The sequence below is a fragment of the Geotrypetes seraphini genome, chromosome 7, assembly GCF_902459505.1.
Source record: "Geotrypetes seraphini chromosome 7, aGeoSer1.1, whole genome shotgun sequence".
Lineage (NCBI taxonomy): Eukaryota > Metazoa > Chordata > Amphibia > Gymnophiona > Dermophiidae > Geotrypetes > Geotrypetes seraphini.
Genome location: NC_047090.1, coordinates 132,804,670 through 132,832,314, shown reverse-complemented (window position 1 = coordinate 132,832,314; position 27,645 = coordinate 132,804,670). Strand labels below are relative to the sequence as shown.

The window sequence follows — 27,645 nt, the reverse complement described above, 5'->3', positions numbered from 1 at the left end:
CTGCCCTGGGTGACTACCTAAGTTTGCCTAATGGTTGGGCTGGCGAATGCTTTGTCACATTCAGTCAATCACTATTTTTCCCCATATTGCATGATGCGCTGACTTCAGATTGTCCTGTAGTTATGTTTTTATTAAAGTTGGTTTAGAAAGGCAGTTTTGTCTGGTTGAGTATTTAGACCTTGCAAAAAAGATGAAAAAGTGAGCCAGATATGCAAAGTAAATACAGTTGCTAAGTAAGATAAATTACAAAAACTTATGAGGTGGAGATAAGAGTTCAGTCAGTGTACTTAGAATATGCTCTGCCGAGGGAGAATCTAAGATGGCGGCGGTATAGCCGGCTGCTTTACAACGTTTCTCTACGAGCTACAGATTTACCTTCGGGCAGTGTTTTGCTCGTCTCATCCAGATGCCTCATTCTAAGAGGAAGGGTGCAATTCGTTTGGACCCCTTACCAACGAGGACTTCCACCCCGAATCAAAGATCGATTTTGGAGTATGCTGCAGTCGCCAGCGGTCCGATGCATTCTGGAGGTCCTGAGCTATTGGTGGGTGGAGCTGCCAGTGACTTCGGGTTGGAGATATCTCTCTCCCCTCCAGCGACTATCCCACCACCGCTTCCTGCTCCTCCCACGGCTCTCTCAGGTGACCCTTGTACGGAAGGAATGTTAAGGGAGACCCTGTTGAAGGGGCAATAGCCGAGAGGGAACAAGAGCAGAGAATCCAGGGAGCTGATTTGCTGAACTTGGAATTAGAAGACCTGCCACAGTGATCCTTGAGAGCATATGGGATGCTCTCAAGAGACAAAACTTAACGGTTACAGGATCTTCCCAGGAATTGAAAACTCTCGTAAGTACTGTGGACAATTTGGGAAAGTCATTAAAAGATACCAAAGAAGAGTTTGCTACAGAAACTAAGATACTTAAAGAAAAAACAGACAAATTACGACAAGTAACAGGGGAGATTCTGAAAGAAAGAATTCTTCTGAATAGAAAAATTGAACAATTAGAGAACTACAATAGAAGGCTAAATTTACGCTTATTGAATTTTCCAAAATCCCTTGGAGTTTCTCCACATGAAATGTTCAAGAAATATTTAATAGAGGTGTTAAAATTCTCCCCTGAGCTTATACCACCAATTAATTGTACATATTATTTACCTCAAAAAAAAAAAAAATACCAATTACCTCTACAGAAGGTGAAGGTTTGGAGGCCATAGAGCCACTAAACCTTACAGAGATTTTGGAATCCTCGGTGGTCGTGGAAACAGAGAGAGCCACATGGTTGGTTTCCTTTGTTTTTGAACAAGATTTGAATTCAGTAATGAGACTGTTTTTTTTTCGCAATTCCCAGATGTTATTTTATGGGAAGAAAATCTGGATGTAACAAGAACTACACAGGAACGGAGAAAGCTGTTCTTAGCAATGAGGACAGAAACATTAGCACTTGGGGCAACATTTCTTTTGGCATATCCATGCAAATGTTCAATTAAATTCTCAGGTTAGAGTATACATTTTTTATTCTGGAACAACTTAGATTTTGGGGCCCTTTTACTAAACTGCATTAGGTAGCTTAAAAGGAATGTGCTTGGGCATCCTTTGGTAAGTTTAGCATTAAAACACATGCAAACAATTTTTAACATTTTTATGTGGAGCGTGACTATTTCTGTGCTAATTAGTTAGAGCAGCTATAGTATATTACCATGCACTAACTGATTAATGCAGAATTATCATGTGAGACCTTGCCACCTACAAATTGGGTGGCAATAAGTACTCATGCACTAATTTTTGTTAATGAACACATGCTAATGAAAACATTAGCACATGGGTATTAATTTTAAAAAATATAGAAAATTGGCCATTTTCCAGTTACAAAAAAATGGCCTTAGTATGCAAGTTTTGTCGTTGCTTGTATCAATATTCACTTATGGCAACTAGAGTTTTGAATTACAATTTTATTTTCACTTCTTATTTCAAGCATTTGGTTAATATCCTGCCTGAATTTTGCAAATATATTCCTCAACATCATCTTCCAGAGTTTCAGCATGTGACTACCACTTTGGCTCAACTCCGCATGCATCTCCTTCAATCATCCTATGATGCATTTGAACTTTCCTCGAGGGTCACTGCCTTCTCAGTGGCAATGTGCTGGTTTGCCGGGCTCCGCACTGTAGACATGGACCCCAATCGTCAAGATCGTCTAGCCAACATCCCTTGTCAGGGCAATGAATTGTTTGATGACTCCATCAAGGCAGCTACTAAACGATTGTCTGAACATGAGAAATTGTTTGCTTCCATCATTTGACCTAAGCCCAATCCTTCTACCTCTAAAGGCTTCAGGCCTCTTCCATCTTACCAGAGGCGTTTTCCACAGAGAGCAGCTCCTTATACACAAGTGCCTCCTAAGAAACAACCACAACAGCAGCAGCAGCAAAGGCAGCAAAAACCTGACTCCTGCTGCGCCTAAGGCTTCTTAACCTTTTTGACCATCTAATACAGAGCATAACCTCCATTGTTCTGCCTCTCTCCTCTCCCCTTCCCATTGGAGGTCGTCTCCAGCATTTTTACCACCTCTGGGAGATCATTACATTAGACCTCTGGGTGCTGTCTATCCTCAAGAAGGATACTCTCTTCGTTGCTTCCAGATTCCACAAGATCTTCCTCCAAGAGAGTATTCTTCCAATTCATCGAAGACCACCTTCTTCAGGAAGCTCAAGCTCTGCTTCATGCCATCGAGGAAGTTTCCTTGGAACAGCAGAGAAGGGGGTTTTACTCCCGTTACTTCCTTGTTCCGAAGAAGACGGGCGATCTGTGTCCTATCTTGGATCTCAGAGCGCTCAACAAATTTTTAGTCAAAGAAAAATTCTGAATGTTGTCTCTGGCATCCTTATATCCTTTTCTAGATCAGAACAATTGGTTATGTTCTCTAGATCTCAAAGAGGCTTACACTCACATTCCCGTTCATCCAGCCTCTCGACAGTTCCTCAGATTTTTGGTGGGAAATCTGCATTTCCAATACAGAGTGCTACCCTTCGGCCTGGCATCATTTCCAAGAGTTTTCACCAAGTGCCTAGTTGTAGTAGCAGCAGCTCTGTGGAACCATGGTCTACAGGTGTTCCCGTACCTGGACAACTGGCTCATCAAAGATTCAACATCTCAAGGGATTATTGTAGCGGGGTTATTGTAGCAATTATTTGGTTCCTCCAAAGTTTGGAGTTCGAAATCAATTTTTACAAATTCCAGCTACAGCCCTCTCAAACTCTATAGTTCATCAGAGCTGTCTTGAACACTGTACAACTCAGAGCATTCCTTCTTCGTCAACGTCAGGATGCTCTTTTTCAGCTCTGTCACAAAGTGTCTTCCCTCTCTTCGATTTCAGCAAGACACATGATGGTTCTTCTAGGTCACATGGCTTCTACCATTCACGTAACTCCTTTTGCCAGACTTTACCTCAGAATCCCTCAGTGGATGCTGGCATCTCAGTGGGCTCAGGATTTTGACCCACTCTCTCAACACATTAGAGTGACTTCTTCGTTGAGACAGTCTCTCCACTGGTGGATGCTCTCTTCCAATCTCTCCAAAGGTTTACTATTTCAAACACCCCCCCCCCCATCAGAAGGTCCTCACGACAGATTCTTCAACCTAGGCTTGGTCCAGCACAGATCGTCAGTGTCGCATCAATCTGTTGGAACTCAGAGCAATCTTCAATGCTCTCAAAGCTTTTCAGCATCTTCTTCACGACCAGGTAGTCCTCATTCAGAGAGACAATCAAGTCGCCATGTACTATGTCAACAAGCAGGGAGGAATAGGATCGCTCCCTCTTTGCCAGGAAACTCTGAAGGTTTGGAATTGGGCAATTCTTCACAACACCTTCCTGAAAGCTGTCTACATTCAAGGAGAGAAAAACTGGCGGACAAATTGAGTCGTCTTCTACAACCTCACAAATGGACACTCAATTCCTCGCCTCTTCATCACATTTTTTCTCAGTGGGGTATTCCTCAGATAGATTTCTTCGCATCTCCCCACAACAACAAACTGCCTCAGTTCTGCTCTAGGATATACTCCCCTCACCGACGAGGCAGATGCTTTTATCCTGGAATGGACGAATCAGTTTCTGTATGCGTTCCCTCTCATACTCAAGACACTTGTCAAACTAACAGGAACATGCCACCATGATTCTGATAGCTCCTCGATGGCCCAGGCAACTTTGGTTCTCCCTTCTACTTCAACTCAGCAGCAGGGAGCCATTACTTCTACCAGTTTTTCTCTCTTTGCTTACACAGAGTCAGGGGTCTCTACTTCATCCCAATCTGCAGTCTCTACACTTGACAGCTTGGTACCTCTCAACCTAACTGCCACGCTACAGGACATTTTAGAGGCCTACCACTAGACAATGCTACAATCAGAAATAGACTAGATTTTCTTCTTATAGTACTGTACTGTGCTTGGGTTCCAACTGCCAAAATCTCTGTTAAGACTTACTCCAGCCCATCTACACCCTCCCAGCCATTGAAGCCCTCCCCAGCCCATCCTCCACCAAACGGCCATATACAGACACAAACTGTGCAAGTCTGCCCAGTACTGGCCTTAGTTCAATATTTAATCTTATTTTCTGATTTTAGACCCTTTGTGTTCATCCCATGCTTCTTTGAACGCAGTCACAGTTTTACTCTCCACCAGCTCTCTCGGGAGCGCATTACAGGCATCCACCACCCTCTCCGTAAAGTAGAATTTCCTAACATTGCTCTTGAATCTACCACCCCTCAACCTCAAATTACGTCCTCTGGTTTTACCATTTTCCTTTCTCTGAAAAAGATTTTGTTCTACGTTAATACCCTTCAAGTATTTGAACGTCTGAATCATATCTCCCCTGTCTCTCCTTTCCTCTAGGGTATACATATTCAGGGCTTCTAGTCTCTCCTCATACGTCTTCTGGCGCAAGCCTCCTATCATTTTCGTCGCTCTCCTCTGGACCGCCTCAAGTCTTCTTACGTCCTTCGCCAGATACGGTCTCCAAAATTGAACACAATACTCCAAGTGGGGCCTTACCAATGACCTGTACAGGGGCATCAACACCTTCTTCCTTCTACTGACTACGCCTCTCTTTATACAGCCCAGCATCCTTCTGGCAGCAGCAACTGCCTTGTCACACTGTTTTTTCACCTTTAGATCTTCGGACACTATCACCCCAAGGTCCCTCTCCCCGTCCGTGCATATCAGCTTCTCTCCTCCCAGCATATACGGTTCCTTCCTATTATTAATCCCCAAATGCATTACTCTGCATTTCTTTGCATTGAATTTTAGTTGCCAGGCATTAGACCATTCCTCTAACTTTTGCAGATCCTTTTTCATCTTTTCCACTCCCTCTTCGGTGTCTACTTGGTGCACTATTAATCACAAGAAGCCTCAATCTACCTCCAGTTTTGGATTACCTGTTCAATTTGTCTCAACCAGGCCTCAAATCCGCATCCATTCAAGTCCATCTCAGTGCAATTACTGCTTTTCATCAGCCTATCGAAGGGAAGCCCCTTTCTGCTCATACTTGTGGTTTCCAGATTTATAAAAGGACTTTTCAATGTCAAACCACCTCTCAAACCTCCTCCAGTGGTTTGGGATCTCAATGTTGTTCTTGTTCAATTGATGAAGCCTCCCTTTGAACCAATGGCTTCGGCTCATCTCAAATATCTCACTTGGAAAATGATTTTTCTCATTGCTCTCACATCTGCTCGCAGGGTCAGCGAGCTACAAGCTTTAGTTGCAGACCCACCTTTCACATTATTCCATCATGACAAGGTGGTCCTCCGTACTCATCCTAAATTCTTACCTAAAGTGGTTTCAGAATTTCATCTCAGTCAATCCATTGTACTTCCAGTGTTTTTTCCAAAGCCTCATTCTCATCCTGGAGAAATAGCTCTTCATACTCTGGACTGTAAGTGTGCTTTGGTTTTTTACTTGCAAAGGACTAAGTCACACAGATCTGCTCCTCAACTTTTTGTCTCCTTTGATCCAAACAAGTTGGGACATCCGATTTCCAAGTGCACCATCTCCAACTGGTTAGCTGCTTGCATCTCTTTCTGCTATGCTCAGGCTGGACTGCATCTACAGAGTCGAGTCACAGCCCATAAAGTCAGAGCCATGGCGGTATCAGTAGCTTTCCGTAGATCTACTCCTATTCAGGAATTTGTAAAGCTGCCACTTGGTCCTCGGTTCATATCTTCACCTCTCATTATTGTCTGGATGCTTTTTCCAGACGGGATGGCCATTTCGGCCAGGCAGCGTTACAAAATTTATTCTCCTGAATTGCCAACACTCCCACCATCCCATTCTGGTTAGCTTGGAGGTCACCCACATGTTGAGAATAGGCTGCCTGCTTGTCCTGGGATAAAGCACAGTTACTTACTGTAACAGGTGTTATCCAGGGACAGCAGGCAGCTATTCTCACAACCCACCCACCTCCCCTGGTTGACTTCTATCTGACTGACTGAGGAGACTTCTATCTATCTGAACTGAGGTTGGCTTCTAGCTATCTGAACTGAGGAGACGCCCGCCCTGCGTCAGACGGGAAGGCACTCGCGCATGCGCGGTGCAGCAGTCGCAAACTTTCTAAAGTTCTTCATGCAAGTATGCTTGCAAAGCTGTCCGCATCCGGGCTCCGTGGATGACATCACCCACATGTTGAGAATAGCTCCCTGTCCCTGGATAACACCTGTTACGGTAAGTAACTGTGCTTTCTACCCCAAATATTAATTTGGGACAAATGAATCCATCAGAGATTTCTGAAATAAGTGAGTTTTTAACATTTTCTGAAAAGTTGCTAATTGAGAAAGTACCGTAATCTAATCTCCGATTGAAGCTCATTCCAGATTTTTGCAGATGAGAGAGCAAAAAATCGACAGAAATTGGAAATAGTTTTAATTCTTTTAACGGTAGGGAAGCCAAGTTTGTATTTCTGAATACTTCTTGAGTGAGATGGTATGCAGGAATTGAAAAAAAAACAGGAATTGTACTTTTTTTTCAGACCAGCGAAAGGGATGCTCACTCCCTTCTGCTGCAGTGTTGTAGACAGTCAACCCCCCAACCACACAAACCTGGTGGTCTAGTGGGCCATCTGCCCCCCCCCCCCCTCAGGTACCTTTTTTCCGCATTGTACCCTTCTTGGTTGGGCTTAGACCTTTTCAGCACCCCCTTCTAAGTTTGACTTTTCCTTCAGCTTGGTGAAAGGACCCTTTTTAAGCATTAGTAAAAAGGTACAGAATTTCCAAATAATATGAAATGAAATCTTTGTGAATAGTTACAATATAATGTCTGAAATAATCTGATATTTCATGGATGGTTTTAATCACTTTATTTAAAGATGTACATTGTTATATGTATAGGATCTTCTCTTATATTTTACTAGTATTGTTTATTTTATTGATATTTGAATATTTACCTTTCTCTTAACACACCAAGGAAAGGTACAGTCAAAATCAAATAAAACCTACCCAATACTGAACAGAAAATATAATAATACTACGAGTAACAATAAGACATTATTCTAAAAGTAATCCCAGAAGTCTACCACTAAACTCCCCTATTTAACAACAATTTAGCATGCTTATTAGAAATTTCTTATAAATGATTCATGGACTTTATATGGAACTCTTAATGATGATATCTATGAATGTCCAAGAATTGCAGTTGTATTTGAGTTTTCTTGGCTAGAATTACGGTACATAATAATAAAATGTAGTAATTTTCCATTCTTTCTCTTCTTCAGGAAAAGCTGTTTCTCAGTGAAGAAAATGTTGATGAGTTCCTGGAAGACATCTTGCACTCTGTAGATATGAAACAGTCTGTTGCAGGGGCACAGCCTTTAATTGAGGTTCTGAAAGTGACTGATAGCCAGAGTCACATCAGATTGAAGGTAAGAGAGCTGATTTAGCATAGCAATGAAACATAGAAACATGATTACCGTAGTTGAACATGTATTCTGCCAGTCCCCCAAAAAGTTTACAGGCTTGTATAATACAGATGGTTTTCTTTTTTTGTGACTGCATCAGCTCCACTTCATCTCTACTTTTGTCAGCTGGTTCTCAGCTGGCTGAGGTGTGCAGTACCGTTTTCTCTGGAGTGTTGGTGACAATAATGTCCTTGATGCAATACTACCATATAAACTGGCATGTACCCACAGTCCCTGAAATAGCCTTACTCTCTCCTCCCATAGGTTTCATTTCCAGTGAAATATCATTAGTCATATTGGTCTTTTGAGACGTTCCTCAATCATAATTCACACAGGAGCAGGGTGAAATTTGTTTCCCCGCAGTTCTCAAAAATTATAGTCAAGAGTAAAGTGTTTTGTAGGAAACTTGACAGTGTATTCAAAATTTCTTGTGAATTTTCCAAAAATTAAGGGACTAGCTTTGATGAATACCACAGTTACTAGAACACTAAGGGCTCCTTTTGCGAAGGCGCGTTAGCGGTTTAACGCATGTAATAGCGCGCACGCTAAACCACCGGCCGCGCTAGCCGCTACCGCCTCCTTTTAAGCAGGCAATAATTTTTGGCCAGCACAGGGGTTAGTGCGTGATGAAAAGTCATGCGCGTTAACCCCGCTAGCGCGCCTTTGTAAAAAGAGCCCTAAGGGCTATATTCACTAAGCAAACCGATTTTTCTCCGGCCCGATTCATTTACCTCTCTGCTGATCTGATGCTGATCCGTGCATGCAAATGAAGGGAACGGCATGCAAAGTAGGCAGGGACCCGATTCACTAGTGAAATCTTGCAAATCTAGGCTGGCCGATCAACCCAAGAAGCGACTGCTGGGAACCAGTCGCAAGCGTCCTTTCCGACTTTCCAGCTGCATTGCCACCCTCCCTGCTCTCTGCTGCCCCGACAATCTCTCTGCCCCGAACCTCTCCTGCCTGCCGCCGCAAATCACCACCATGCTCTGCCCCGAACCTCTCCTGCCTGTTGCCCCGAATCTCTCCTGCCCTTCCCCGCACTGCGAGCCTGTGGTTTTAACCTGTGGGTTTATAGCAGGTTAAAATCACAGGCTCGCTGGGTTAGTAAGTAAATTTTTTTTTTTTTAAAAGTTGCAGCTCAGACAGGTCTTACACGCATGTGCAGACCATCTACAGATGGCACATTAGTGATCTGTGCATTCAGAGGGGGGGCGTTCCTCCGATCACCCTCATTTAAATGTTTTTGTTTTGGGAATTCGTCGGGCCTGCAAGGATCGGCCACGGATCGGGCACGCAAAGCAGGTAAGTGAATCTAGCCCTAATTCACTGCTGAAAATCTGGCTCTTTTTTGAAAAACATCAAGGATTCATGTGTTTAGAAAGTGCTAGAATGCTTTCATGAACTAAATATCAGAAACTATTGTTACCATTTAAATGAAATGTAAACCTGTAAATATGTGATTATGCTGCCAACCATTGTGGCTGTGAAGTGATCTTAGACTCTCTTGCTAGTGTGCATTCAATTGTATAGTTTCATTTGTCAAAAATAGTTCACAGATGTTTGAGGTAAAGAATAGCTTTGGTTTGGATGGCTGAACTTAATATGCCTGTGACACAGTAAACCATATTAAGCAGTAAAATGGATTGCTATGTTCACAAGTTTCCTTCCTTTGTAACCTTAACATTTAAGCGTTAGTGCTAATTGATTCTGTGGTGTAGAAGAGGCACATGCAACTCTTAGGATACAAATTGCATATTACTGACTTAAAAATAGCTATACTTGCTCTATACTGATTCAGAAGTCCATTTATCAAGAAGGAATGCTCATTATTTTGACCTTAAGGACCCCAAATGCATACCAACCAAAAATTAAACAAATGAGGAAGGCATGCAGAGTACAACTCATGGAATTCTTTCCAGCTTTTTGTGTGTGTGCGCGCACACGTATGTATATCTGTGTGCCTAGAGGAAAGAAGGTAGGGAGGGTTTGAGTGGCATGATTGGTTTCATTTTATTATTTTTTCCAGACCAAGTATAATTAATCCACCATATGTCAGTATCAGCAGATTTCAAAGGATGGATTTTTACATCAAAGCTGCAGAGTGCTATGCTTCACCACTAGGAGGCTGTCCACAGCAAGTAGCAACAAACTACATGCAGCTGGGTAGCGAGGGAAGGAGGTGCCTGGGACGGTGACACCTGGCATCACCATGCCATGTGCTTCTCAACACTCTTCCCTGTTGCATCCCCTACCGCGTTGTGCCGGCCTCAGCTCTCCCTCTGATGTCACTTCCTGAAAAGAATCAGTGGAACTAGTGAGTGGTCTGGGGATGGGGGTTGTGGAAAAGGATTAGGACTGAAAAATAGAGGAAAGTGTGTTGTCAGCTGAGGAAAAGAACTGGCAGCAAATGCTAGAAGTCACATGATGGTGGGCAGACTTGGAAGGAGGGCACTCACTGCCTGAAGGAGCATATGAGCAATAGGACAGCACTAGAAGAGCGAGCTAGAGAATGCATGTACTTGTATATGTTGCTCTGACTCTGGAGAAGGTTCATTGGTACCTGTGCATATACTTAGTGGTGGGAGATGTTCAGTCCAAGGAATTTGTCCTGTTAACTATTAAGTTACTTAGGTCATGGTGAAGACTTGACAACCAGTGTTTAAGCATTGGTGGCTGGAGCCCCAGCACACAGTGATAGGTGTGGCTTTGGCACCTTGTTGGGCAGACTAGACTTTATCTGTCATTTACTGCATTACTGGAGGGGTGGGCATGGTTGTGAAGGGAAAGAAAGAAGTAAAAGAGGGCGAATGGTTAAACTTAAGATAGCAAACCACTGAAAAAACCCTTTAAGTCTGATCTTTCTATGACTCATTTGAAAAACGTTTTGTAATTCTGTCAGACTATTATACTATTTTTCAAGTAAAGAGCCAATGAATTGTATTATGCATGTGAAAGGTAATTAAAATAGCAAGGTGCTAGAAATGCTCTTTCATACAATAAAGAGGTATAATTGTGAAGATCCATCTTCCAATCTCTTAGGTGTCTCAGTAAGCATGCTTTATTATACTCAGAAGTCCTAAAGTATCATTTTGTCAATTTCCATATAGAAGATATACTGTAATTTCATTTTAGTACCCCCTCCCCCCCCCAGCAAAATTTGGATACAGATCTGTTGAATATTACTAAATCTTTTTTTAGTGAATAAATGGGGAGTACTTGCATAATGTATAGCCACATTGGAAATAGCATCAGGCAAAATGAATTAATTCTTCTACTACTTATCATTTTTATAGCACTGCTAGATGCATGCAGTGCTGTACATTAAAACATTCAAGAGACAGTCCCTGCTCTGTGGAGCTTACAATCTAATTCTGCCAGTCAGTGGCAAAGGAAGAGATTTCCAACTATTTAATTGGTTTGAGTTATTTTGAATAACCCATTTACATTGAGAAATTTAACTGAGAGTTGTATTCTAAGATAATGAAAAATTACTCTGCCTACTGCAAAGGAAAAGCCTCCCCCTAACTATCCATAAATTATCTTCTGTAGGTAAGGCTTCTGACTGAGAAATTTAATTTAAATCCAGCAAAGTCTCCATATTTAGTAAGACTTTTCTTTAATACCCAAAGGGATCTCTGTGGATCTGACATATGTACCAACAAATCATCTGTGAAAGCTGAGATTTTAAATGTACTTGTCTTTCCACATACACTTTATGAATTTCTGAGATAGCCTAAATTTCACAAATAAGCAGGTCTAGGGTCAAAATAAAAAGGGGAAATCCTGCCTTGTTCCTTGGTAAATAAAAAAAATTATCTGAAAGCATTCCATCACCTAGATTTTTGCCTTCAGTTTATGATACAACAGACATATAGCATCCACAAACAGGCCCATGAAGCCATATTTCTCTGAGAGCCCATAGATGAAGTTCCACTGCATCAAAACTAATAGGTGCAAAGGCTTTCCTATGTGCTTCATTTCTTCTAGAGCAGGGGTGCCCACACTTTTTGGGCTTGCGAGCTACTTTTAAAATGACCGAGTCAAAATGATCTGCCAACAATAAAATTTTTTAAAAACACAAAGCACACTGTATGCAGAGAAAATGTGAATTATCATTTATATTCCGGGGTTTGTTCAGAGGTCAAGGCAGATGACTCTATGCAATGTCACCTCAGTAACAACTATACAAAAATAGACAAATAAATCCCCCTCCCTTTTTACTAAACCGCAATAGCACTTTTTAGTGCAGGGAGCTGCGCTTAATGCCCAGCGCTGCTCTCGACGCTCATAGGCTCCCTGCGCTAAAAACCGCTATTGTGGTTTAGTTAAAGGGGAGCCATAGTACAAAATATTGACAGCAGATATAAATTCTCAAAACGGACACATTTTGATCACTAAATTGAAAATAAAACCATTTTTCCTACCTTTGTCTGCTGTTTCACAAGTCTCTGGTTGCACTTTCTTCTTCTGACTGTGCATCCAATCTTTCTTCTCTTCTTTCAGCCTGTATGCTTCCTCTCCTTCAGACCTCTTTCCCTCCCCCAACTTTTTCTTCCTCTCTCCCTGCCCTTTCTGCCTCCCTACCTCCCTTTCTTTTTTTCTCTCTTCATGCCCCCTTTCTTTCTTTCTGGTTCCCTTTTTTCCTTATGTCTCCCTGCCTGCCCCCTTTCTTTCTTTCTCCCTGCCCTCCCCAAGCCACTGCCACCAGCATCGGGGAACAGGCCTCCAAGCCGCCGCCATCGGGAACAGGCCCCAAAGCCACCGCCGCCCCAAGCTCTCCCTGCTTCCCTGCGTTGGGCCGACTAGCATTCCTGTCCCCGACGTCAATTCTGCTGTTGGAGAGGAAGTTCCGAGCCAGCCAGGCAGCGATTGGCTGGCCCAGAACTTCCTCTCCAACAGCAGAATTGACTTCGGGAAGAGGAAGGCTAATCGGCCCGGTAGATTGTGAAGGCAACGCGAGTTTATCACGGAGTGCCTTGGCGATCTACCAATTGATCACGATTTACCTATTGGGCACCCCTGTCTTAGAGGAAGTGATAGTGGATAGTGAAGATGAGCAGACTGGATAGGCCCTGGATGGGCCATTTGGCCCTTTTCTGCCATCTTGTTTCTGTATTTCTAATCAAAGATCTATGATTAGTAATGGGATAGGCATCAGTAGAGAAAGGTGGATCCTTTGAACAGTAATCTGATATATATCTGAAACAGGAATTATGTGAATACATTTTGTATTATAGAATATAATGAGAACTCCATGATAAACAGTTGTGAAGTGTCAGTGAGACTTTCTTCTGCCTACGTATGTTTAAGGTCATCACCTTCTTAAAGTGACTAAATCCTGCATAAGAGTGTGAATGAGTAAATCTTTGTAAGCCAAGTCAGGAAAAAACTGGAGAATAGTAATAAAATATCTGTTGGGAGTTCCATCTTTTGTTTGTCAAGCTGTAGTGAATATCTCTCTTAAACATTCTCTGGCTGATATTCAAAGCTGAAAATGACTGGTTAGTGCCAAAGTACAAGCCGGCTATGCTGAGGGCATTTCAGGTCTGGAGTCCAGTTAGCTTACAATATTTAGATCTAACTGGCTAGCATTAATGCATAAATAAGACCACATAAATAGCAGCTTTATATTTATGTGCTAACAAATGGCTGGTTAGCTCTGAATATCAAGTTAACTGGGCATGTGCTAAAACCAAAAAGAGATATTTGATGCTGGTGTCCAGATATGGTCCGGCATTGAATATCTGGATTCAATGATGGATATTAACAGTATTGCCCTCCGCCGGCTTAATATCAGGGGGAATCTTGTAGAAATACTGAGTATCTGCTGCTATTTGCTCAAGTGAGGCTAAAAGCTTTGTAAGGAAGGAAGAAGCTGAATAGATCCTAAAGTATTTAACTTACATTTAGTGTGTTCATATCTTCTGTTTCCAAGCTACTTCTGTTCCTTCAGTCATGCACATGCTGCTCACTTGTTTGGTCCCTCCTGCAGGAATATGAACCTAATCCGTGTGGTGAAATGGAAGAAGGGGCTACCAATATGGCTACCAGTGAGATACTCAATGACATTAGCCCTGAAACAGAGTCCACAGTCATTGCAACTGACAGTGCTAAAAGGGAACATACTATAGAAGGTGATGGGGCTTTGATACTTCCAATAGTTCCTGGTTCAGAAACTTTCTTGCAGCTTGAACCCAGTAATGACAGTTTATCCCGTGCTGAGGAATGTCAGATATCTGATCTCAACTGTGACCCTGCTGCAGCTGGAGACCAAAGTGTTGCCTCAATAAGTTGCAGGATAGAAACATTTCCTGAGTGCAGAGAAGCTGTAGACAAGAATAAACTGGATGAGGATGATACTCCCACCAAGCATCAAGATGGTGACAACAGCGGAGTGTTAACTAGTGGCACTGTTGCTCCAGCCTTAAAAGAAATAAACACACAAGATGGAAGTGTTAAAGTTATTACAGATCACACCACCCACTGTGCCTTCACATTTCAGAATTCACTCTTATATGATTTAGACTAGTAGGTTTTATGCTGGGGGGTTTTAATTATTAAAGGGAAATTGTAGATTATTTTTTCAAATAAATTGCTTACATTATATAATAGTTTGTACAAAGCACTGTGTGGTACTGCTGTACCTTTATAAAACTGTATTCTGTTTTAAGTTATTATTTACCGGTGTAAGTACTTCTAGCCTACTGAGTTTATCAATACCCCATCCCAGAGTTCAGGGGCCCTTACAGGTTTTATGGCCCCTACGGCAGTAGTTTTATACTAGCAGATTTTTAACAGCATACAAAATGGATCTTGAGCTCAGAGGTAAACTCTGAGTCTGGATCATTGAAAACTTACCTCATATTTAACGTATATAGAGGCACCAAATGACAAGTTTAATATCAATGTGCTTTAACGGGAAAATTTTTAAAAATCCAATATCCATAGGCTTAAAATTCTGATTTATGAAATTGAGTTCATGTATAATATTGCCAATTCTTACATCCCAAATTATTTCCACAGTCTGCATGACTAGATGTATGTAACCAATAGGAACTCTAAGGGGGAGAGTGTGGCGCAGTGGTTAGAGCCACAACCTCAACACCCTGAGGTGGTGGGTTCGAGCCCAGGCTGTACCTTGTGACCCTGGGCAAGTCACTTAATCCTCCCGTTGCCCCAGGTATATTAGATGGACAGATAGGGAAAATGCTTGAGTACCTGAATAAATTAATGTTTACCGTTCTGAGCTCCCCTGGGAGAACAGTATAGAAAATTGAATGAATGAATAAATAAATACAGGAAAGGGGTCATATTCAACCACTATTTGCTTTCCTACTGAGGAGTAAAGTGGTAGATAATCCATTCAATGTGCAACTCTTCTAAGGTTAGAGAATAATGAGGCAGAAAAATGGTTCAATTCAATAGACAGTATCTATTACATTCCATATAATCTTAACTTTATACAGCAAAGACCAGAAACAAGAAGATGGAACAATAGAATGTTTATTTTAAAAGAGCATTTCACATAAGAACATAAGAATTGCCACTGCTAGGTCAGACCAGTGGTCCATCGTGCCCAGCAGTCCGCTCCCGCGGCGGTCCTTAGGTCAAAGACCAGCACCCTAACTGAGACTAGCTTTACCTGCATACATTCTGGTTCAGCAGGAGCTTGTCTAACTTTATCTTGAATCCCTGGAGAGTGTTTTCCTCTATAACAGCCTCCAGAAGAGCGTTCCAGTTTTCCACCACTCTCTGGGTGAAGAACTTCCTTACGTTTGTATGGAATCTATCCCCTTTTAATTTTAGAGAGTACCCTCTCATTCTCTCTACCTTGGAGAGGGTGAACAAACTGTCTCTATCTACTAAGTCTATTACCTTCATTATCTTGGATGTCGGTGTCAAACAACTGATCAAATTAGTTGTTATTTGCAGCCACATACATGTTGTCTAAGGATATTGGAAGTGATATGTTTCTGTGATGTTTTACTAGGTCGTCAAAGACAACACAGAACCTGCTCAGAATACAATAGTAATAATTTTAAACTTTTCCACTTCCTGCACTCTGCCTCCTAGAATAGGATAGGGAGCAGATTTCTGGGGAGGATAAAAGTGTGTGTGATCCTTTTGTACTTTATAAGGCTCTGTACATTAAATTTAGTATTATTTAATTCTGATTAGAGCTGTTATTATTAGTTATTTATACACCACCTATCAATGGGAGGTTGTCTAAGCGGTTTACATTCAGGTACTCAAGCATTTTTTTCCTAACTGTTCTAGCAAGCTCACAACTATCCAATGTACCTAAGGCAATGGAGGATTGAGTGACTTGCCAAGGGTCACAAGGAGTAGCGTGGGTCTTGAACCCACAAGCTCAGGGTGCTGAGGCTGTAGCTCTAACCACTAGGCCACTCCTCCCTTTACTTTGCTGTGCTCAAGTTATCCTTGTGTTAGCTGAGGGCAAACTTTGATGCAGCTCCATCAGCATTTGGTTCTTTGCAATAGGACTATAGTTTTCTTGAGTTTCATAGGATGCTAAATACCTATTATGAAACTACAGTAAAACTGCTATTTTCTAAAATTTGTTTTCTTCGTTTCAGAGTTTCCTACTTGTAAAATATGTTTTTGTTACAGTCTTTGTGTTTAAAAAACATTGATGGATGAACTGCAATGTAATTGAGATGCTGGAAAATCTGCAATTGTTTTTTTCTGGACCTCAGTTTGGCCTTTATCCTAGTAGACCACCATCATCATCTTCTTGTACTTGTTCAATATGTTGTGGGTAGCATATTTCAAATAGTAAATCACTGTCATGAGGTCCCACAAGGATCTGTTTTGGCCTTGATGGTTTTTTTTTCTCTTGTTTGGTTAGCCATCGTGATCCACAGTCTGGGCCTCACTGGCTTCTGTACAGATAGTAGCCTACACAAATTCTGCTGTACCGGATAGTCAAACAATTGGGCTGTTCAAGAACTGATTAGCACTAAACCTTGCAAAATCAGAGGTGGTGTGAGTAATAAGACACTTGCCTCTGCCTCCACAGTCCCCCTTTATTAAAAGGGGAACAGTGGAGGCAGCTGGGATCAACTCACTGTTTTGGGTTTCCATCTAATAATAATAATAATAACTTTATTCTTTTATACCGCCATAACCAAAAGTTCTAGGCGGTTTACACTAAAAAGAGCTGGACAATCAGCGAAATACAATAATACAAATATTTGTAAAATAGAATTTCAATAATAAAACTCACTAAGTAATAAACTTATCGAACAAAGTGGTCTTAATTTCCGAAAACTGCAATAGGATAACATAGCTTGCTGAATACATTTAAGTTTAAGTTTATTAGGATTTTATATACCGCCTAACAAGGTTTTCTAAGCGGTTTTACAATCAGGTACTCAAGCATTTTCCCTATCTGTCCCAGTGGGCTCATAATCTATCTAACGTACCTGGGGCTATGGAGGATTAAGTGACTTGCCCAGGGTCACAATACCTAACCAAGATTGTTGCCATACCAGCTTGAAATGCTAGGGTCCTATCTAAGAAGGTCTTATATCTATACCATGCTCTTCTTACATTAGATGCTGGTTTTCCTACTGAAAGCACTTGAATAATGGCTATGCTAGTTGTGATATTCCAGCCTTAATATCCGTCCATATAATACAGTAATTTAATGGTAAGAAATAGGACTAGATACCAGATCTTCTCGTAAAGTAGTAATTGATTAAATGCAAAAGCCTCAGTCCCACCACTTCACCGCTGTTGTCATTTTGAACCGCGGGAAGAAATTACGTGGTGACTTTCATCATTGGCTCTTGTGCATTAACCAGTAGTCCAATACTAGTGTCTAGTTTTTTTGCATTTAAATTAACGTTTTCAATTTTTCTTCAATTATTTTATCATATATAATGTGCACTTACATCTACATCGGCCAACATCTAGGAGCCTGACCTGATAAAGCGCAACGGCGCGAAACATGTCGGGTCAGGCTCCCAGATGTTGGCCGATGCAGAGATAAGTGCACATTATATATGATAAAATAATTGAAGAAAAATTGAAAACGTTAATTTAAATGCAAAAAAACTAGACACTAGTATTGGACTACTGGTTAATGCACAAGAGCCAATGATGAAAATCACCACGTAATTTCTTCCCGCGGTTCAAAATGACAACAGCGGTGGAGTGGTGGGACTGAGGCTTTTGCATTTAATTAATTACTACTTTACGAGAAGATTTGGTATCTAGTCCTATTTCTTACCATTAGGTTTTCCTACTGAGGCAGATTTATGCAGTAAGACCATTTCTTTCTATGCATGATCTCTATACCCTAATATTTTGCTCTTTTTGCTTAATCAATTAGATGGCGGCAGAGTAAGTGTTTGGCAGTGAGTTTTACATAAATTTCCTTATTGGTGAGCTTGTATTGTAGAACAATTTAGCCAGACCAGTATGCCTGAGTCCACAGTCCACTTATACATTCCCCAGAAGAAGTCGACAAGTTCGGTGAAACGGGCACCGTTGGGATTGGACTGACACTTAAGTTTTGAGGCACTTTATTTGCTTATTTAAGCTGCAGTTAATAACTTATTAGTTTGGTAGCTGGAATTGGACTGATACTTATATTAAGTTTGAGGCATTTCATCTGCTTATCCACAGCTGTGGTTAATAACATAATAGTTTGGCCGCAAGTTTAGTATAAGGTCCTGCTCATATATATTCAGATTTTCAGTTGGTGTATTTAAACATGGTTCAGGTGATATTTGCTCACTGAAATAGAACAAGGATGGAATTTATTAAGTTTGACACATGTTTATTGGTGCATGTAGATACGCATTTCCAATAAACTAAAATAGTTATATACAACAAAATTGAGAAGCAAAAGTAAGCATACATTTAATGCGCTATTTAAAAATGTGAGAGGGTGTTTAAAAACATGAGTGGTTTTTTGTAGGATCAATGATTGAGATCTGGAACTGATAAGTCTCAGACTAAGTTATTTTCATCAGTTTCTGAGCAAGTGTCTGAGACCCTTTTCCCTCTCATGTGTGACTAACACTTATTATATGTTGCATGGAAGCCATTGTGTTGTCTGAGCTGTTCTGTAACACCTCCGTTTTATTCTGTACATGGGAGATGGTAGGAGCCTGTTCTACTTGTTTTTATTTTTTTATCCAATCATAAGGCTTTTTGGTGCTGCAGAGGATCCCAGTTGCGGGACATCTCTGGCTGCAAGAGAACACAAACTGTGACGGCAGTAGTCTATAGCCAAGAGGCTGCTTTGCTAGCCTGCATTAACAATCTGGGTGCTCAGGCTGAGTGGCCCTGTGGCAGTTTCTCACCAAAATTGGGTGCGGACTGCATTCCTCCCCCACTCCGACTTCAGGCGCAAGTTCTGGTGGGGGTTTAAGGTCTCAGTTTGGTCAGTAAGACTGAGGAGCAGTCTGAATAATCACGCTATCAAGGTTTCCAGGCTTGTTTGAAGGAGCAGTTCTCTAGCTGCAGTTTCAGCCTAAGCAGCTCCCAGCATCTCTGCATGGCACAGTGAGTACTGGCTATAACAGCCTATCATAGAAATTGGGGATGGGGGTGGGGTGTCTCTAAAAATAATTTTTAAAGGTTTCTGGGGCTAGGGACAGGGTACCCTACCTCTAAAATCCTATTCCTCAAATTTTTGACCCCTTATTTAGCTCCCATGGGCCATTTTTGGCAGTAAAATCACTGCCACAACAGCCATCTTAAATTTTGCAGTTTTAGAATAAAAGCCTCTATCTGCCTCAAAACACCTTGATTTGGCTCAAAATCAGTTTAGTTGGACTCCTCTGGCCAGGATATTCAGGATTCATGCGATTTGTGCTGGGTAGCCAGCCAAGGAACATCCGTGTCCCATGTGCTGTATGGCACATGAGAGTGGGCAGGAACCACTGGCTTTGCCTCCTTGAGTCCCTAGTAGTATGGGGTCCCAGATGACTTAAGTGACAGGTCAAAGATCCTGGTTGGAGCTGGGAAGTGGTGTAAATGCATCCTTGGCTAAGCACAGCCTCACATCTGCTGTGAAACCCCAGAGTGGCACACAAGAGCACCATCATCCTGGTCCGGCTTTTGCCTCCCCCCCCCATACCTTCCCTCCTGCCTGCACAGAGCTGCTAGCTGAGTGGCTGCCATGAGTTCTAGTGGGACCGTGAGAATTTGTGGCAGCCAATCAGCTAGCCACTCTTCACGGGCAGGAGCAACCTTCCTTCACTCCTCCCCATGCAGAGCCGCTTGCTGATTGGCTGCCGTGAACTCAATTCCAATATGTAGGATATAAATGTGTCTAAATTGTTTAGCATAAGACCTGGCTTGTGGCACTTCACACATTAGATAGCTCAAACAAGATTTAGTTCTAGCACACACTTTCTAGATACAAGGTTTCTCTGTAAACAAGCAGAGCATAAGCAGGCATATTAGTTGATGACATCATCCAACGGAGCCAACATACTGGAGCTCTCCCCTAGCAAATTCAAACTTTTGCAGGTGCAGTCATATGTGGGAAACTGCTTGAAAAAGCCCGCTGGTGCAGCTTGATGTAAAGTCATACTGTAGCAATGAGAGGAAAAGTCAGTGGAAGAGTTCAGTGGGACTGGATGGAGGAATAATGTGGCTGCATTCCCCTGCTGTCTATGGAGAGCCCTCATTACAGGTAAGCAACTTTGCTTTCCCAAGTTCATAATCCTATCTGATGTGTGGTCAGTCACCAGTAAATCAACACTTAGTTTAGACACTTAGAAAGAGATATGAGAACTCATAGGTCTTCTCTATGATGCCTCAGTCATCTGATTTCTGGAAATGCCTTCTTGGTGGGTCTGCACTTCTTTGAAACTCTGGGAATCAATGTGGATCACCAGAGAGTGGGTTGCAGATCTTGTGTTCAGACCCGAGTTGCTTACTTTAGGTGTGTTAGAGCAAGTCTAACTTGGGGGGGGGGGGGGGGATAGTGCCAGCTGCTATTTCTAGGCTAGCCAGAGCATCAAACCTATATCTGTCCACACCTATGACTACCTGCTTGCCCTCCAATGGAGCCTATATTTGTCTCTGGTCCTTAAAGCACAATCATAGCTCCTTGCTACTTTCTTTGACACACAATGTCTTTGCAGCCTGAGCTGCTAGAATGGCCTAATGCATTCTCCCACTGCCCATATGATCTGAACCAATGTAGCCCTTCTAGCTCTACTGCTGATGCCACCCAATGCCTTTCATGGCACTGAGCAGTACAGCTCAGCTGTGCCATCATGCTGCCACTGCACTATGTCTTCCTGTGGCTGGCATGGGGACCTCTGCAACCCAGTCCTTAAAGAAGCAATGCTAAGGTAATTTAAAATATAAACAAAATAATTCTGGAACTACCTGGCTCACAATATGCTTTTTCCTTATGCTGCTAGATCAGTGTATCACAAATTGTGCCGTGGCACACCAGTGTGCCTCCTGAGATTTCTGGTGTGCCGCGACACACTGTCGAGGAGAGGCACATCCTGTAGGCAGGCAGCCAGCGTGGACAACTCTCCTGGCCAGCGTTTCTCCTCCCTGCCCCTCGCAGATCCCTGTAACGGCGGATCGCAGCAAGACAGACCTCTATGCATGTGTGGACATTGACGCGATGACATCACGCATGCTCATAACGTCATCACGTCGACTTCCAGCCGGGGCACTATATTTAGTGTGCCGCCATCCGTAAAAGTTTGCGGGACACTGCTAGATCAATCCAGATGTATGGATTATTATGCCTTCTGTTGCCTTAGCTTTTTTTCAGCAGCACATTCTGTACTTTACAACATTTTTTACACTGTGCACTACACCATTTACAGATCAGGTATATTTGTTGCCTTTATTTGTTACCACCTTTTTATGGGACCCCTGAGTAAGACAGTGTTGATCAAAACACGGACCATGTTGGGTTCCATATTGCTATAAGTGGTTTACTTGTATGCAACAATTTATTTGTTCATAATAAATTTTGCTTGCATTTTGTACACCTGTCTGCAGTCCTTTTCTTTGTCCTTGTTTTATTATGCTGTCTTGCCATCAGATAGAGACAGTGTCTTTGCCCAGTGCTATCTTTGCTGGTATAAGTAGTGGCACAGCTCTGCAACTTGCCAGTACTGTATTCTCTTGCCAGCAGATAGTGCAGTAGGATATATCTCCCTGGAGCATAGATTGTGCTCTGAGATTCAGTGGATTTAGTGATAGAGATGCTTGTAAGGATTGTTCTGCAGACCTTTATGCTGACAGAACACGTGTCTCCTTTGGGAGCTCCTAGGTCTCAGCCTGTAGGTCTGTACCCTTGTGGAGTAAGCCTGGCAGTTGCCATTCCTAGGACTCCTGCTATGTGTGGTGAGTTGGATAGCTGTTTGAGGGTTCCAGGACTTCTGTCCATCCCCCTATCCACTATGGTTTATATCTGTTTTCCCCTTGTTTTGTTTACTCTGTGGGAATAAAGTTAAAAAAAAACAACCCAAAATAAAACATAGTCAAGCATCACTTGTAGAAGGGAGCTTCATGGCAGTGGAGACTTTTATCTAGTTTTTAAGGGTGTTCTCTGCTAAGTACAGCAAGTATAACCTCTCTTATCTACCGTGAGTTTTCCTGGAAGCCATTATATTGTTTTGTGATTCTTTTCCCTCAGAGAACAGTGCATTTGCATCATATTAATAATTAAGAGCCTTCTTGTTCTTGTGGCCTTAAAAGTATTTGAAAGTATATAATTGATCATTGCTTTCACTTCCTAATATCTTCCATCAACTGAACAGCAATGCATTTAATTCACATTGCAGTTTTTCTCTTCGAAAATCTGTACTGTTAATCATTAGTCATCTGTGTGATTTATCTGAGGACTTGATTTAGTTTTGGCCGAAAAGTTATTTGCTGCCATCGGCTATGAAGCCATGTATTTACCTAAGGTAGGAAAAGGTCAAGGAGAGACTCAGGACACCTTGGAAAATTCATGCAGGAGTTATGTACCTCTTCTCTATAAAGTGTATATTATAGAATCAGCTGCATTTATAATATGTCAAAGGCTCGTGCCACATCAATCATTCTCAGGAGCTCAGCAATATCTGGTGAAGAAAGCAAACAGGTCAAACCTGCAATGTACTGTTCGCATGACCTAAATGCAAAAAAACAAACAAAAAACACCTGATGGCCCATACTTCCTGTTTAACCTTCAAAGCCAAGTTACACGATTGGCTCTCCTCTCTATTACGGTCTGGTACATTTCCCAAGGAATTAGGTCAGATACTAATCACTCCGATTATAAAAAAAATCCCAAAGAATCTATTAAGTTATCGAATTACAGACCCATTGTAAACATTCCCTTTTTCATAAAGCTGATGGAAGGCTTGGTAAACCAGGATTTAGTATCATACCTGGATAAATTCAGCCTACTTCATGACAACCAATCAGGTTTTCGTTCTGGGTTCAGCACAGAAACAGTCATTGCTTCATTGTTGGATTCCCTCCTGAATCTATTCAGCCAAGGTTCTAGTGCACTAATCCTTCAGCTGGACTTGAGTAGTGCCTTCGATTTAGTAGATCATGCCATCCTAACTGACTGTCTTGAATCAATTGGACTCACCGGTAATGTATTGAAATGGTTCCAAGGTTTCCTGACTAAACGCTCGTACCAAGTACATTGTGATAACAATCAATCCTCCAGCTGGGTAAACCCATGCGGAGTCCCTCAGGGTTCCTCCCTATCCCCCACCCTGTTCAACATCTACCTTGCCTCATTGACAAACCTACTGCAAAAATTAAAAATCAAATTTTACATCTACGCTGATGACATCACCATAGTCCATCCTCTAACAAACCTGACTCCCGAGACGAAGAATCATCTAGCATCAACATTAAAGCAAATTGAGTCATGGATGACTGAGTTCAAACTGAAATTCAACGCTGAAAAAAACAAATTCTTCCTGGCAAAATCAAAGATACTTCCATCTCCCTGAATGGACAGGTCTTCCCTATCGTTGATTCCATAAAAATCCTGGGACTGACGCTAGACCATTACCTCACACTAGATATCCACACAGAGTCACTGATCAAAAAAGGCTTCTCGACACTATGGAAACTTAGAACCATCAGAAAATTCTTTGACGCAGCATCCTTTCGCCTACTGGTACAATCCTCCAATTTAAGCCTGCTCGACTACTGTAACATCATCTATCTGGGGTCCCTCAAGAAAAAACATTCAAAGACTCCGAATCATACAAAATTCAGCAGTACAACTGATTTTTGGCATTAAAAAAATGGGATCACATAACCCCCTACTATCAAAAACTAGAAGCAAGAGTGCTATTCAAATTTGCCTGCCTTTGTTTCAAATCTATTCTCGGTATGCCCCCCCCCTATACCTGGTCTCCCATTTTAAATTGGATAGCAGAATTCATATGTTCAGCCACCCTATAATAAAAACCTGCCGATACAAAAGATTCCTTGACAGAACACTAGCCTTCCAACCAAGTCAACAAAACGGCTGGCTAGGCATCATCATCAAGCACTCCTCATCCTATCTTAACTTTAACAAGTTAAAACCAACCTGTTTAACCGATTTGTAACCAAGAACTCTTAAACCTTCTCCTGAACTCTTATTCACAAGTACTCGATATCCCCACATTAGAGAGAGAGAGAAAGAGAGAGAGACTCATTGATCAGCCCTAACCAACTTAATAGGGCTGATATGTGTGTTTTAACTGGCACAAGGCTGGTATGAAAATCGGGCTTGTGACAATGTATGTATGTATGTTGGTATACATATCAATTACTATCTGGGAAAAATACTGTGGGGGTAAGAAGGGGGTGATGTAAAGAATCATCAAAAAAGACAGATATTGTTTTGACCAATTGTGTGAAGCTTGGGAAATGATGTTATACTGTGCTATGCTGTTACTGTTGTAACAATGCCTCCAAGGAAACGTAATGTATTTGGCAAGTGCAATCAAAGCTACATCTAGAGCTTCAGAGACAGTCCAGTAGCATAAGGCCCGACTACAGGATATGAAAGAGAGAGCTGATACATCTAGAGCTTCAGAGACAGTACAACAGCATGAGGCCCGACTACAGGATATGAAAGATAAGTATCTAATCCATAGTTTTCAGGTTTGCTGAGTGAAATGACCAGGTCCCAATTTGTATTAGCCTCGTTCTGCTGTCCTCACTACAGATGCATCCAGGGACACCTCTTTAGAAAGAAATCACACACACACAAACGCACATGCAAATATCCAAAGAGATGTCTCGTTTATTCAGAGTTCTGCATACATATTTATAGTATTCCACATGGGTCAGTTTTTTCAGCATATGACTGTAGGAAAGAGCATATATGGTAACAGGATACATAAAAGCAACTAGAAAGAGGTAGAAAACATAAGTGGGAAGGGGGGGGGGGTTAGTGGGAAGTTTCCATAACTATGGCATATAATACTGTCTTGTCTAAGGTCTAGCAATGTTTCTTATCTAAGTCCTGACTCACAGCTACAGCACAGGATGTGCACAAGATGTGGGGGTCATAACATAAGGAGGATATAACCTTGGCAAAACTAAGCAGCTATAGAACAGAATGTAAGACACAGAGCTCAGAACAGAAAAAGAAAAGACCTTGTGGCCTCTTGACAAACAAGAACTGTTTCAGCAGTTTTTTATATGTTACACAAGCAGGAATAGAATAGACTTACAAAAGTATATGCCCCTTCACTGAGACACTCCCAATACCATTTAAGTCCAAGTTCAGCCCCATAGAGAGGGACATTCTTGCTGCTGAGATTGGGATATCTGGGATTGGGATATCCGGGCAATGCCGGGTGATCAGCTAGCGTGATTATAATACACTGTGCTTTTACAGTTTCTTAATTGTTGTTAACCATGTTAAACTGAGAGGTTACTGCGGTATATAAGTGAATTTACGTTATAAACCTGATCACATCCAGTCCATCCACTCCACTTTTCTCTGCATTTGTATATGCAGGACGTTTTGTTTTGTGTTCCTCTTTTGAAGTGGAGTATTGAGGTTTTTCTGTTTGCTTTGTTTTAAACAAAGCATGGTAAACATAGTATTATATGTAGCATAGTATTATATGTAGCATAGCAAACACAGTATACAAATGTGGCTAACCTAGTATGACATGACAGTATGGCACTTAACATAGTAGAACCTAGCATGGTGGACAAGGGATAGCAAATATTGTATAGTGGACATAGCATGTGAATTCATAGCACAGTAGACATGGTATGACATATATAGTAAGAAAGATGCAGTGTTTAGTAGAGTGGGAGAAAAAGGTGACAGTATGGCAAAATGTGGCAAAGCATTGTATGACAAAAACTTCCTGTGAATTGAATATAATTATGAAAAAATACTGTGTAAGGCATAAAGATCTGAAAAAAGGAAAAATATTGAACAAATGGAATTTTTTTTTAAAGAAATGGGCTGGTATAATGGTCAAGGACACTAAAATAGGAAAGAAGATAACATTAATAATAAAGCTTTTTAAACAAATATGAGGTCATATTACAGCAATGATGTATTTTAACTGATTTAGGGGTCTTTTACTAAGGCATGCTAGCTGATTTAGCGCGCGCTAAATGCTAACACGTCCATAGAATATAATGGGCGCATGCGCGCCTTAGTAAAAGACCCCCTTACTGTTTTAAGCAGAACCTTCATTTTATATTTGTTCAAGCCTTCCATTCATAGTCTTTCCAGGGGAGAAAGACCAAGCTACAAGGCCTAACATAGATCCACATGATTTCCAGCATCAAAACTCTTTCTTCATCTGCTACCAAAGGGATCTGCAAGAGTTATAGACTTGTATGTTACTAAGTTCACTAGCCTACAAATGCAACAGTTTTAAGAGACTGAATAGGAAAAGCTTTATTGTTTTCTTGAACCTATGGACTTTTCCTAGTTTTCTAGTTATAATCGTTATTGCATCAGTTGTTTATTCCTTTTCTGTATTAAATGTTTTCTTGTATGTATTGCTAGAATTATTTCTAAGCTTGTGAAATTTGAAAGAGATAGGCAAGTTGAAGGAGATATGTGTTTTAAATGGATGTAATTTTAGGGACCTGTATATATCCATTCCGCCTTGATTCTTATGCCTGTTCCTTATGTTTACTCACTTCAAGGCACTCTCTCCTTGCTGTCCAGCTGGAGTGAGACCTGACACAAGTACAGTGAAGATAAAGAAGGTATCACGTACTGATGTGAAATGGGGCCATTGTTAATTCAACAGGTACTATCTCCAGGAGTAAAGCCTAACCATTTTTCTCACCCTGAGGCAGAGGTTTCTGGATTAGGGAATGGTATGCTGAACTTGAAAACATGATGGATTCCAGCATGGTCACCCAGACTTCCAATATCCTACCTGTGAAAACAGTGTAAAGATTTTCAGAGGAACCCAGCCTGCACTATTCAAAACCTTGCTTAGAACTTAAGGATAAGAGTCCTTGTCTTGAAAAAAGTAAAGGGTTTATGCACTAATTATTTGTGGAGCGGTAATCTTGTAGGTAGATTTATAGTTGTAATAAAGTAACACTAACATAAATAAGTTACGTGTCTCTTCGTTGCTAAGGGAACCATAAATACCTCTTTCAGGTCCAGCAAGCTTTGCCTACTTATACGAAAAATAGAGACCCAGGCTATGTGAAATACTTTATTATAAAAATATATAATTCACAAGCCA

General features: G+C 41.4%; 1 protein-coding gene across 2 annotated transcripts in view; it reads left to right on the top strand.

The window, feature by feature from the left end:
- The window catches only part of DNAAF2 (dynein axonemal assembly factor 2), a 30,402-nt gene extending 3,013 nt beyond the window's left edge, over positions 1-27,389 (top strand). Inside the window, exons 2-3 of one of the 2 annotated variants that reach the window (XM_033952461.1) lie at positions 7,754-7,900; positions 27,089-27,389. In XM_033952461.1, coding sequence (XP_033808352.1) covers positions 7,754-7,900; positions 27,089-27,187 — 246 coding nt within the window. In that variant the 3' untranslated portion in view covers positions 27,188-27,389. Of the gene's footprint in view, positions 1-7,753; positions 7,901-13,928; positions 15,556-27,088 lie in introns of those variants that run through there. The other variant, XM_033952460.1, reaches the window with a different exon arrangement.
- Positions 27,390-27,645: the final 256 nt, after the last annotated feature.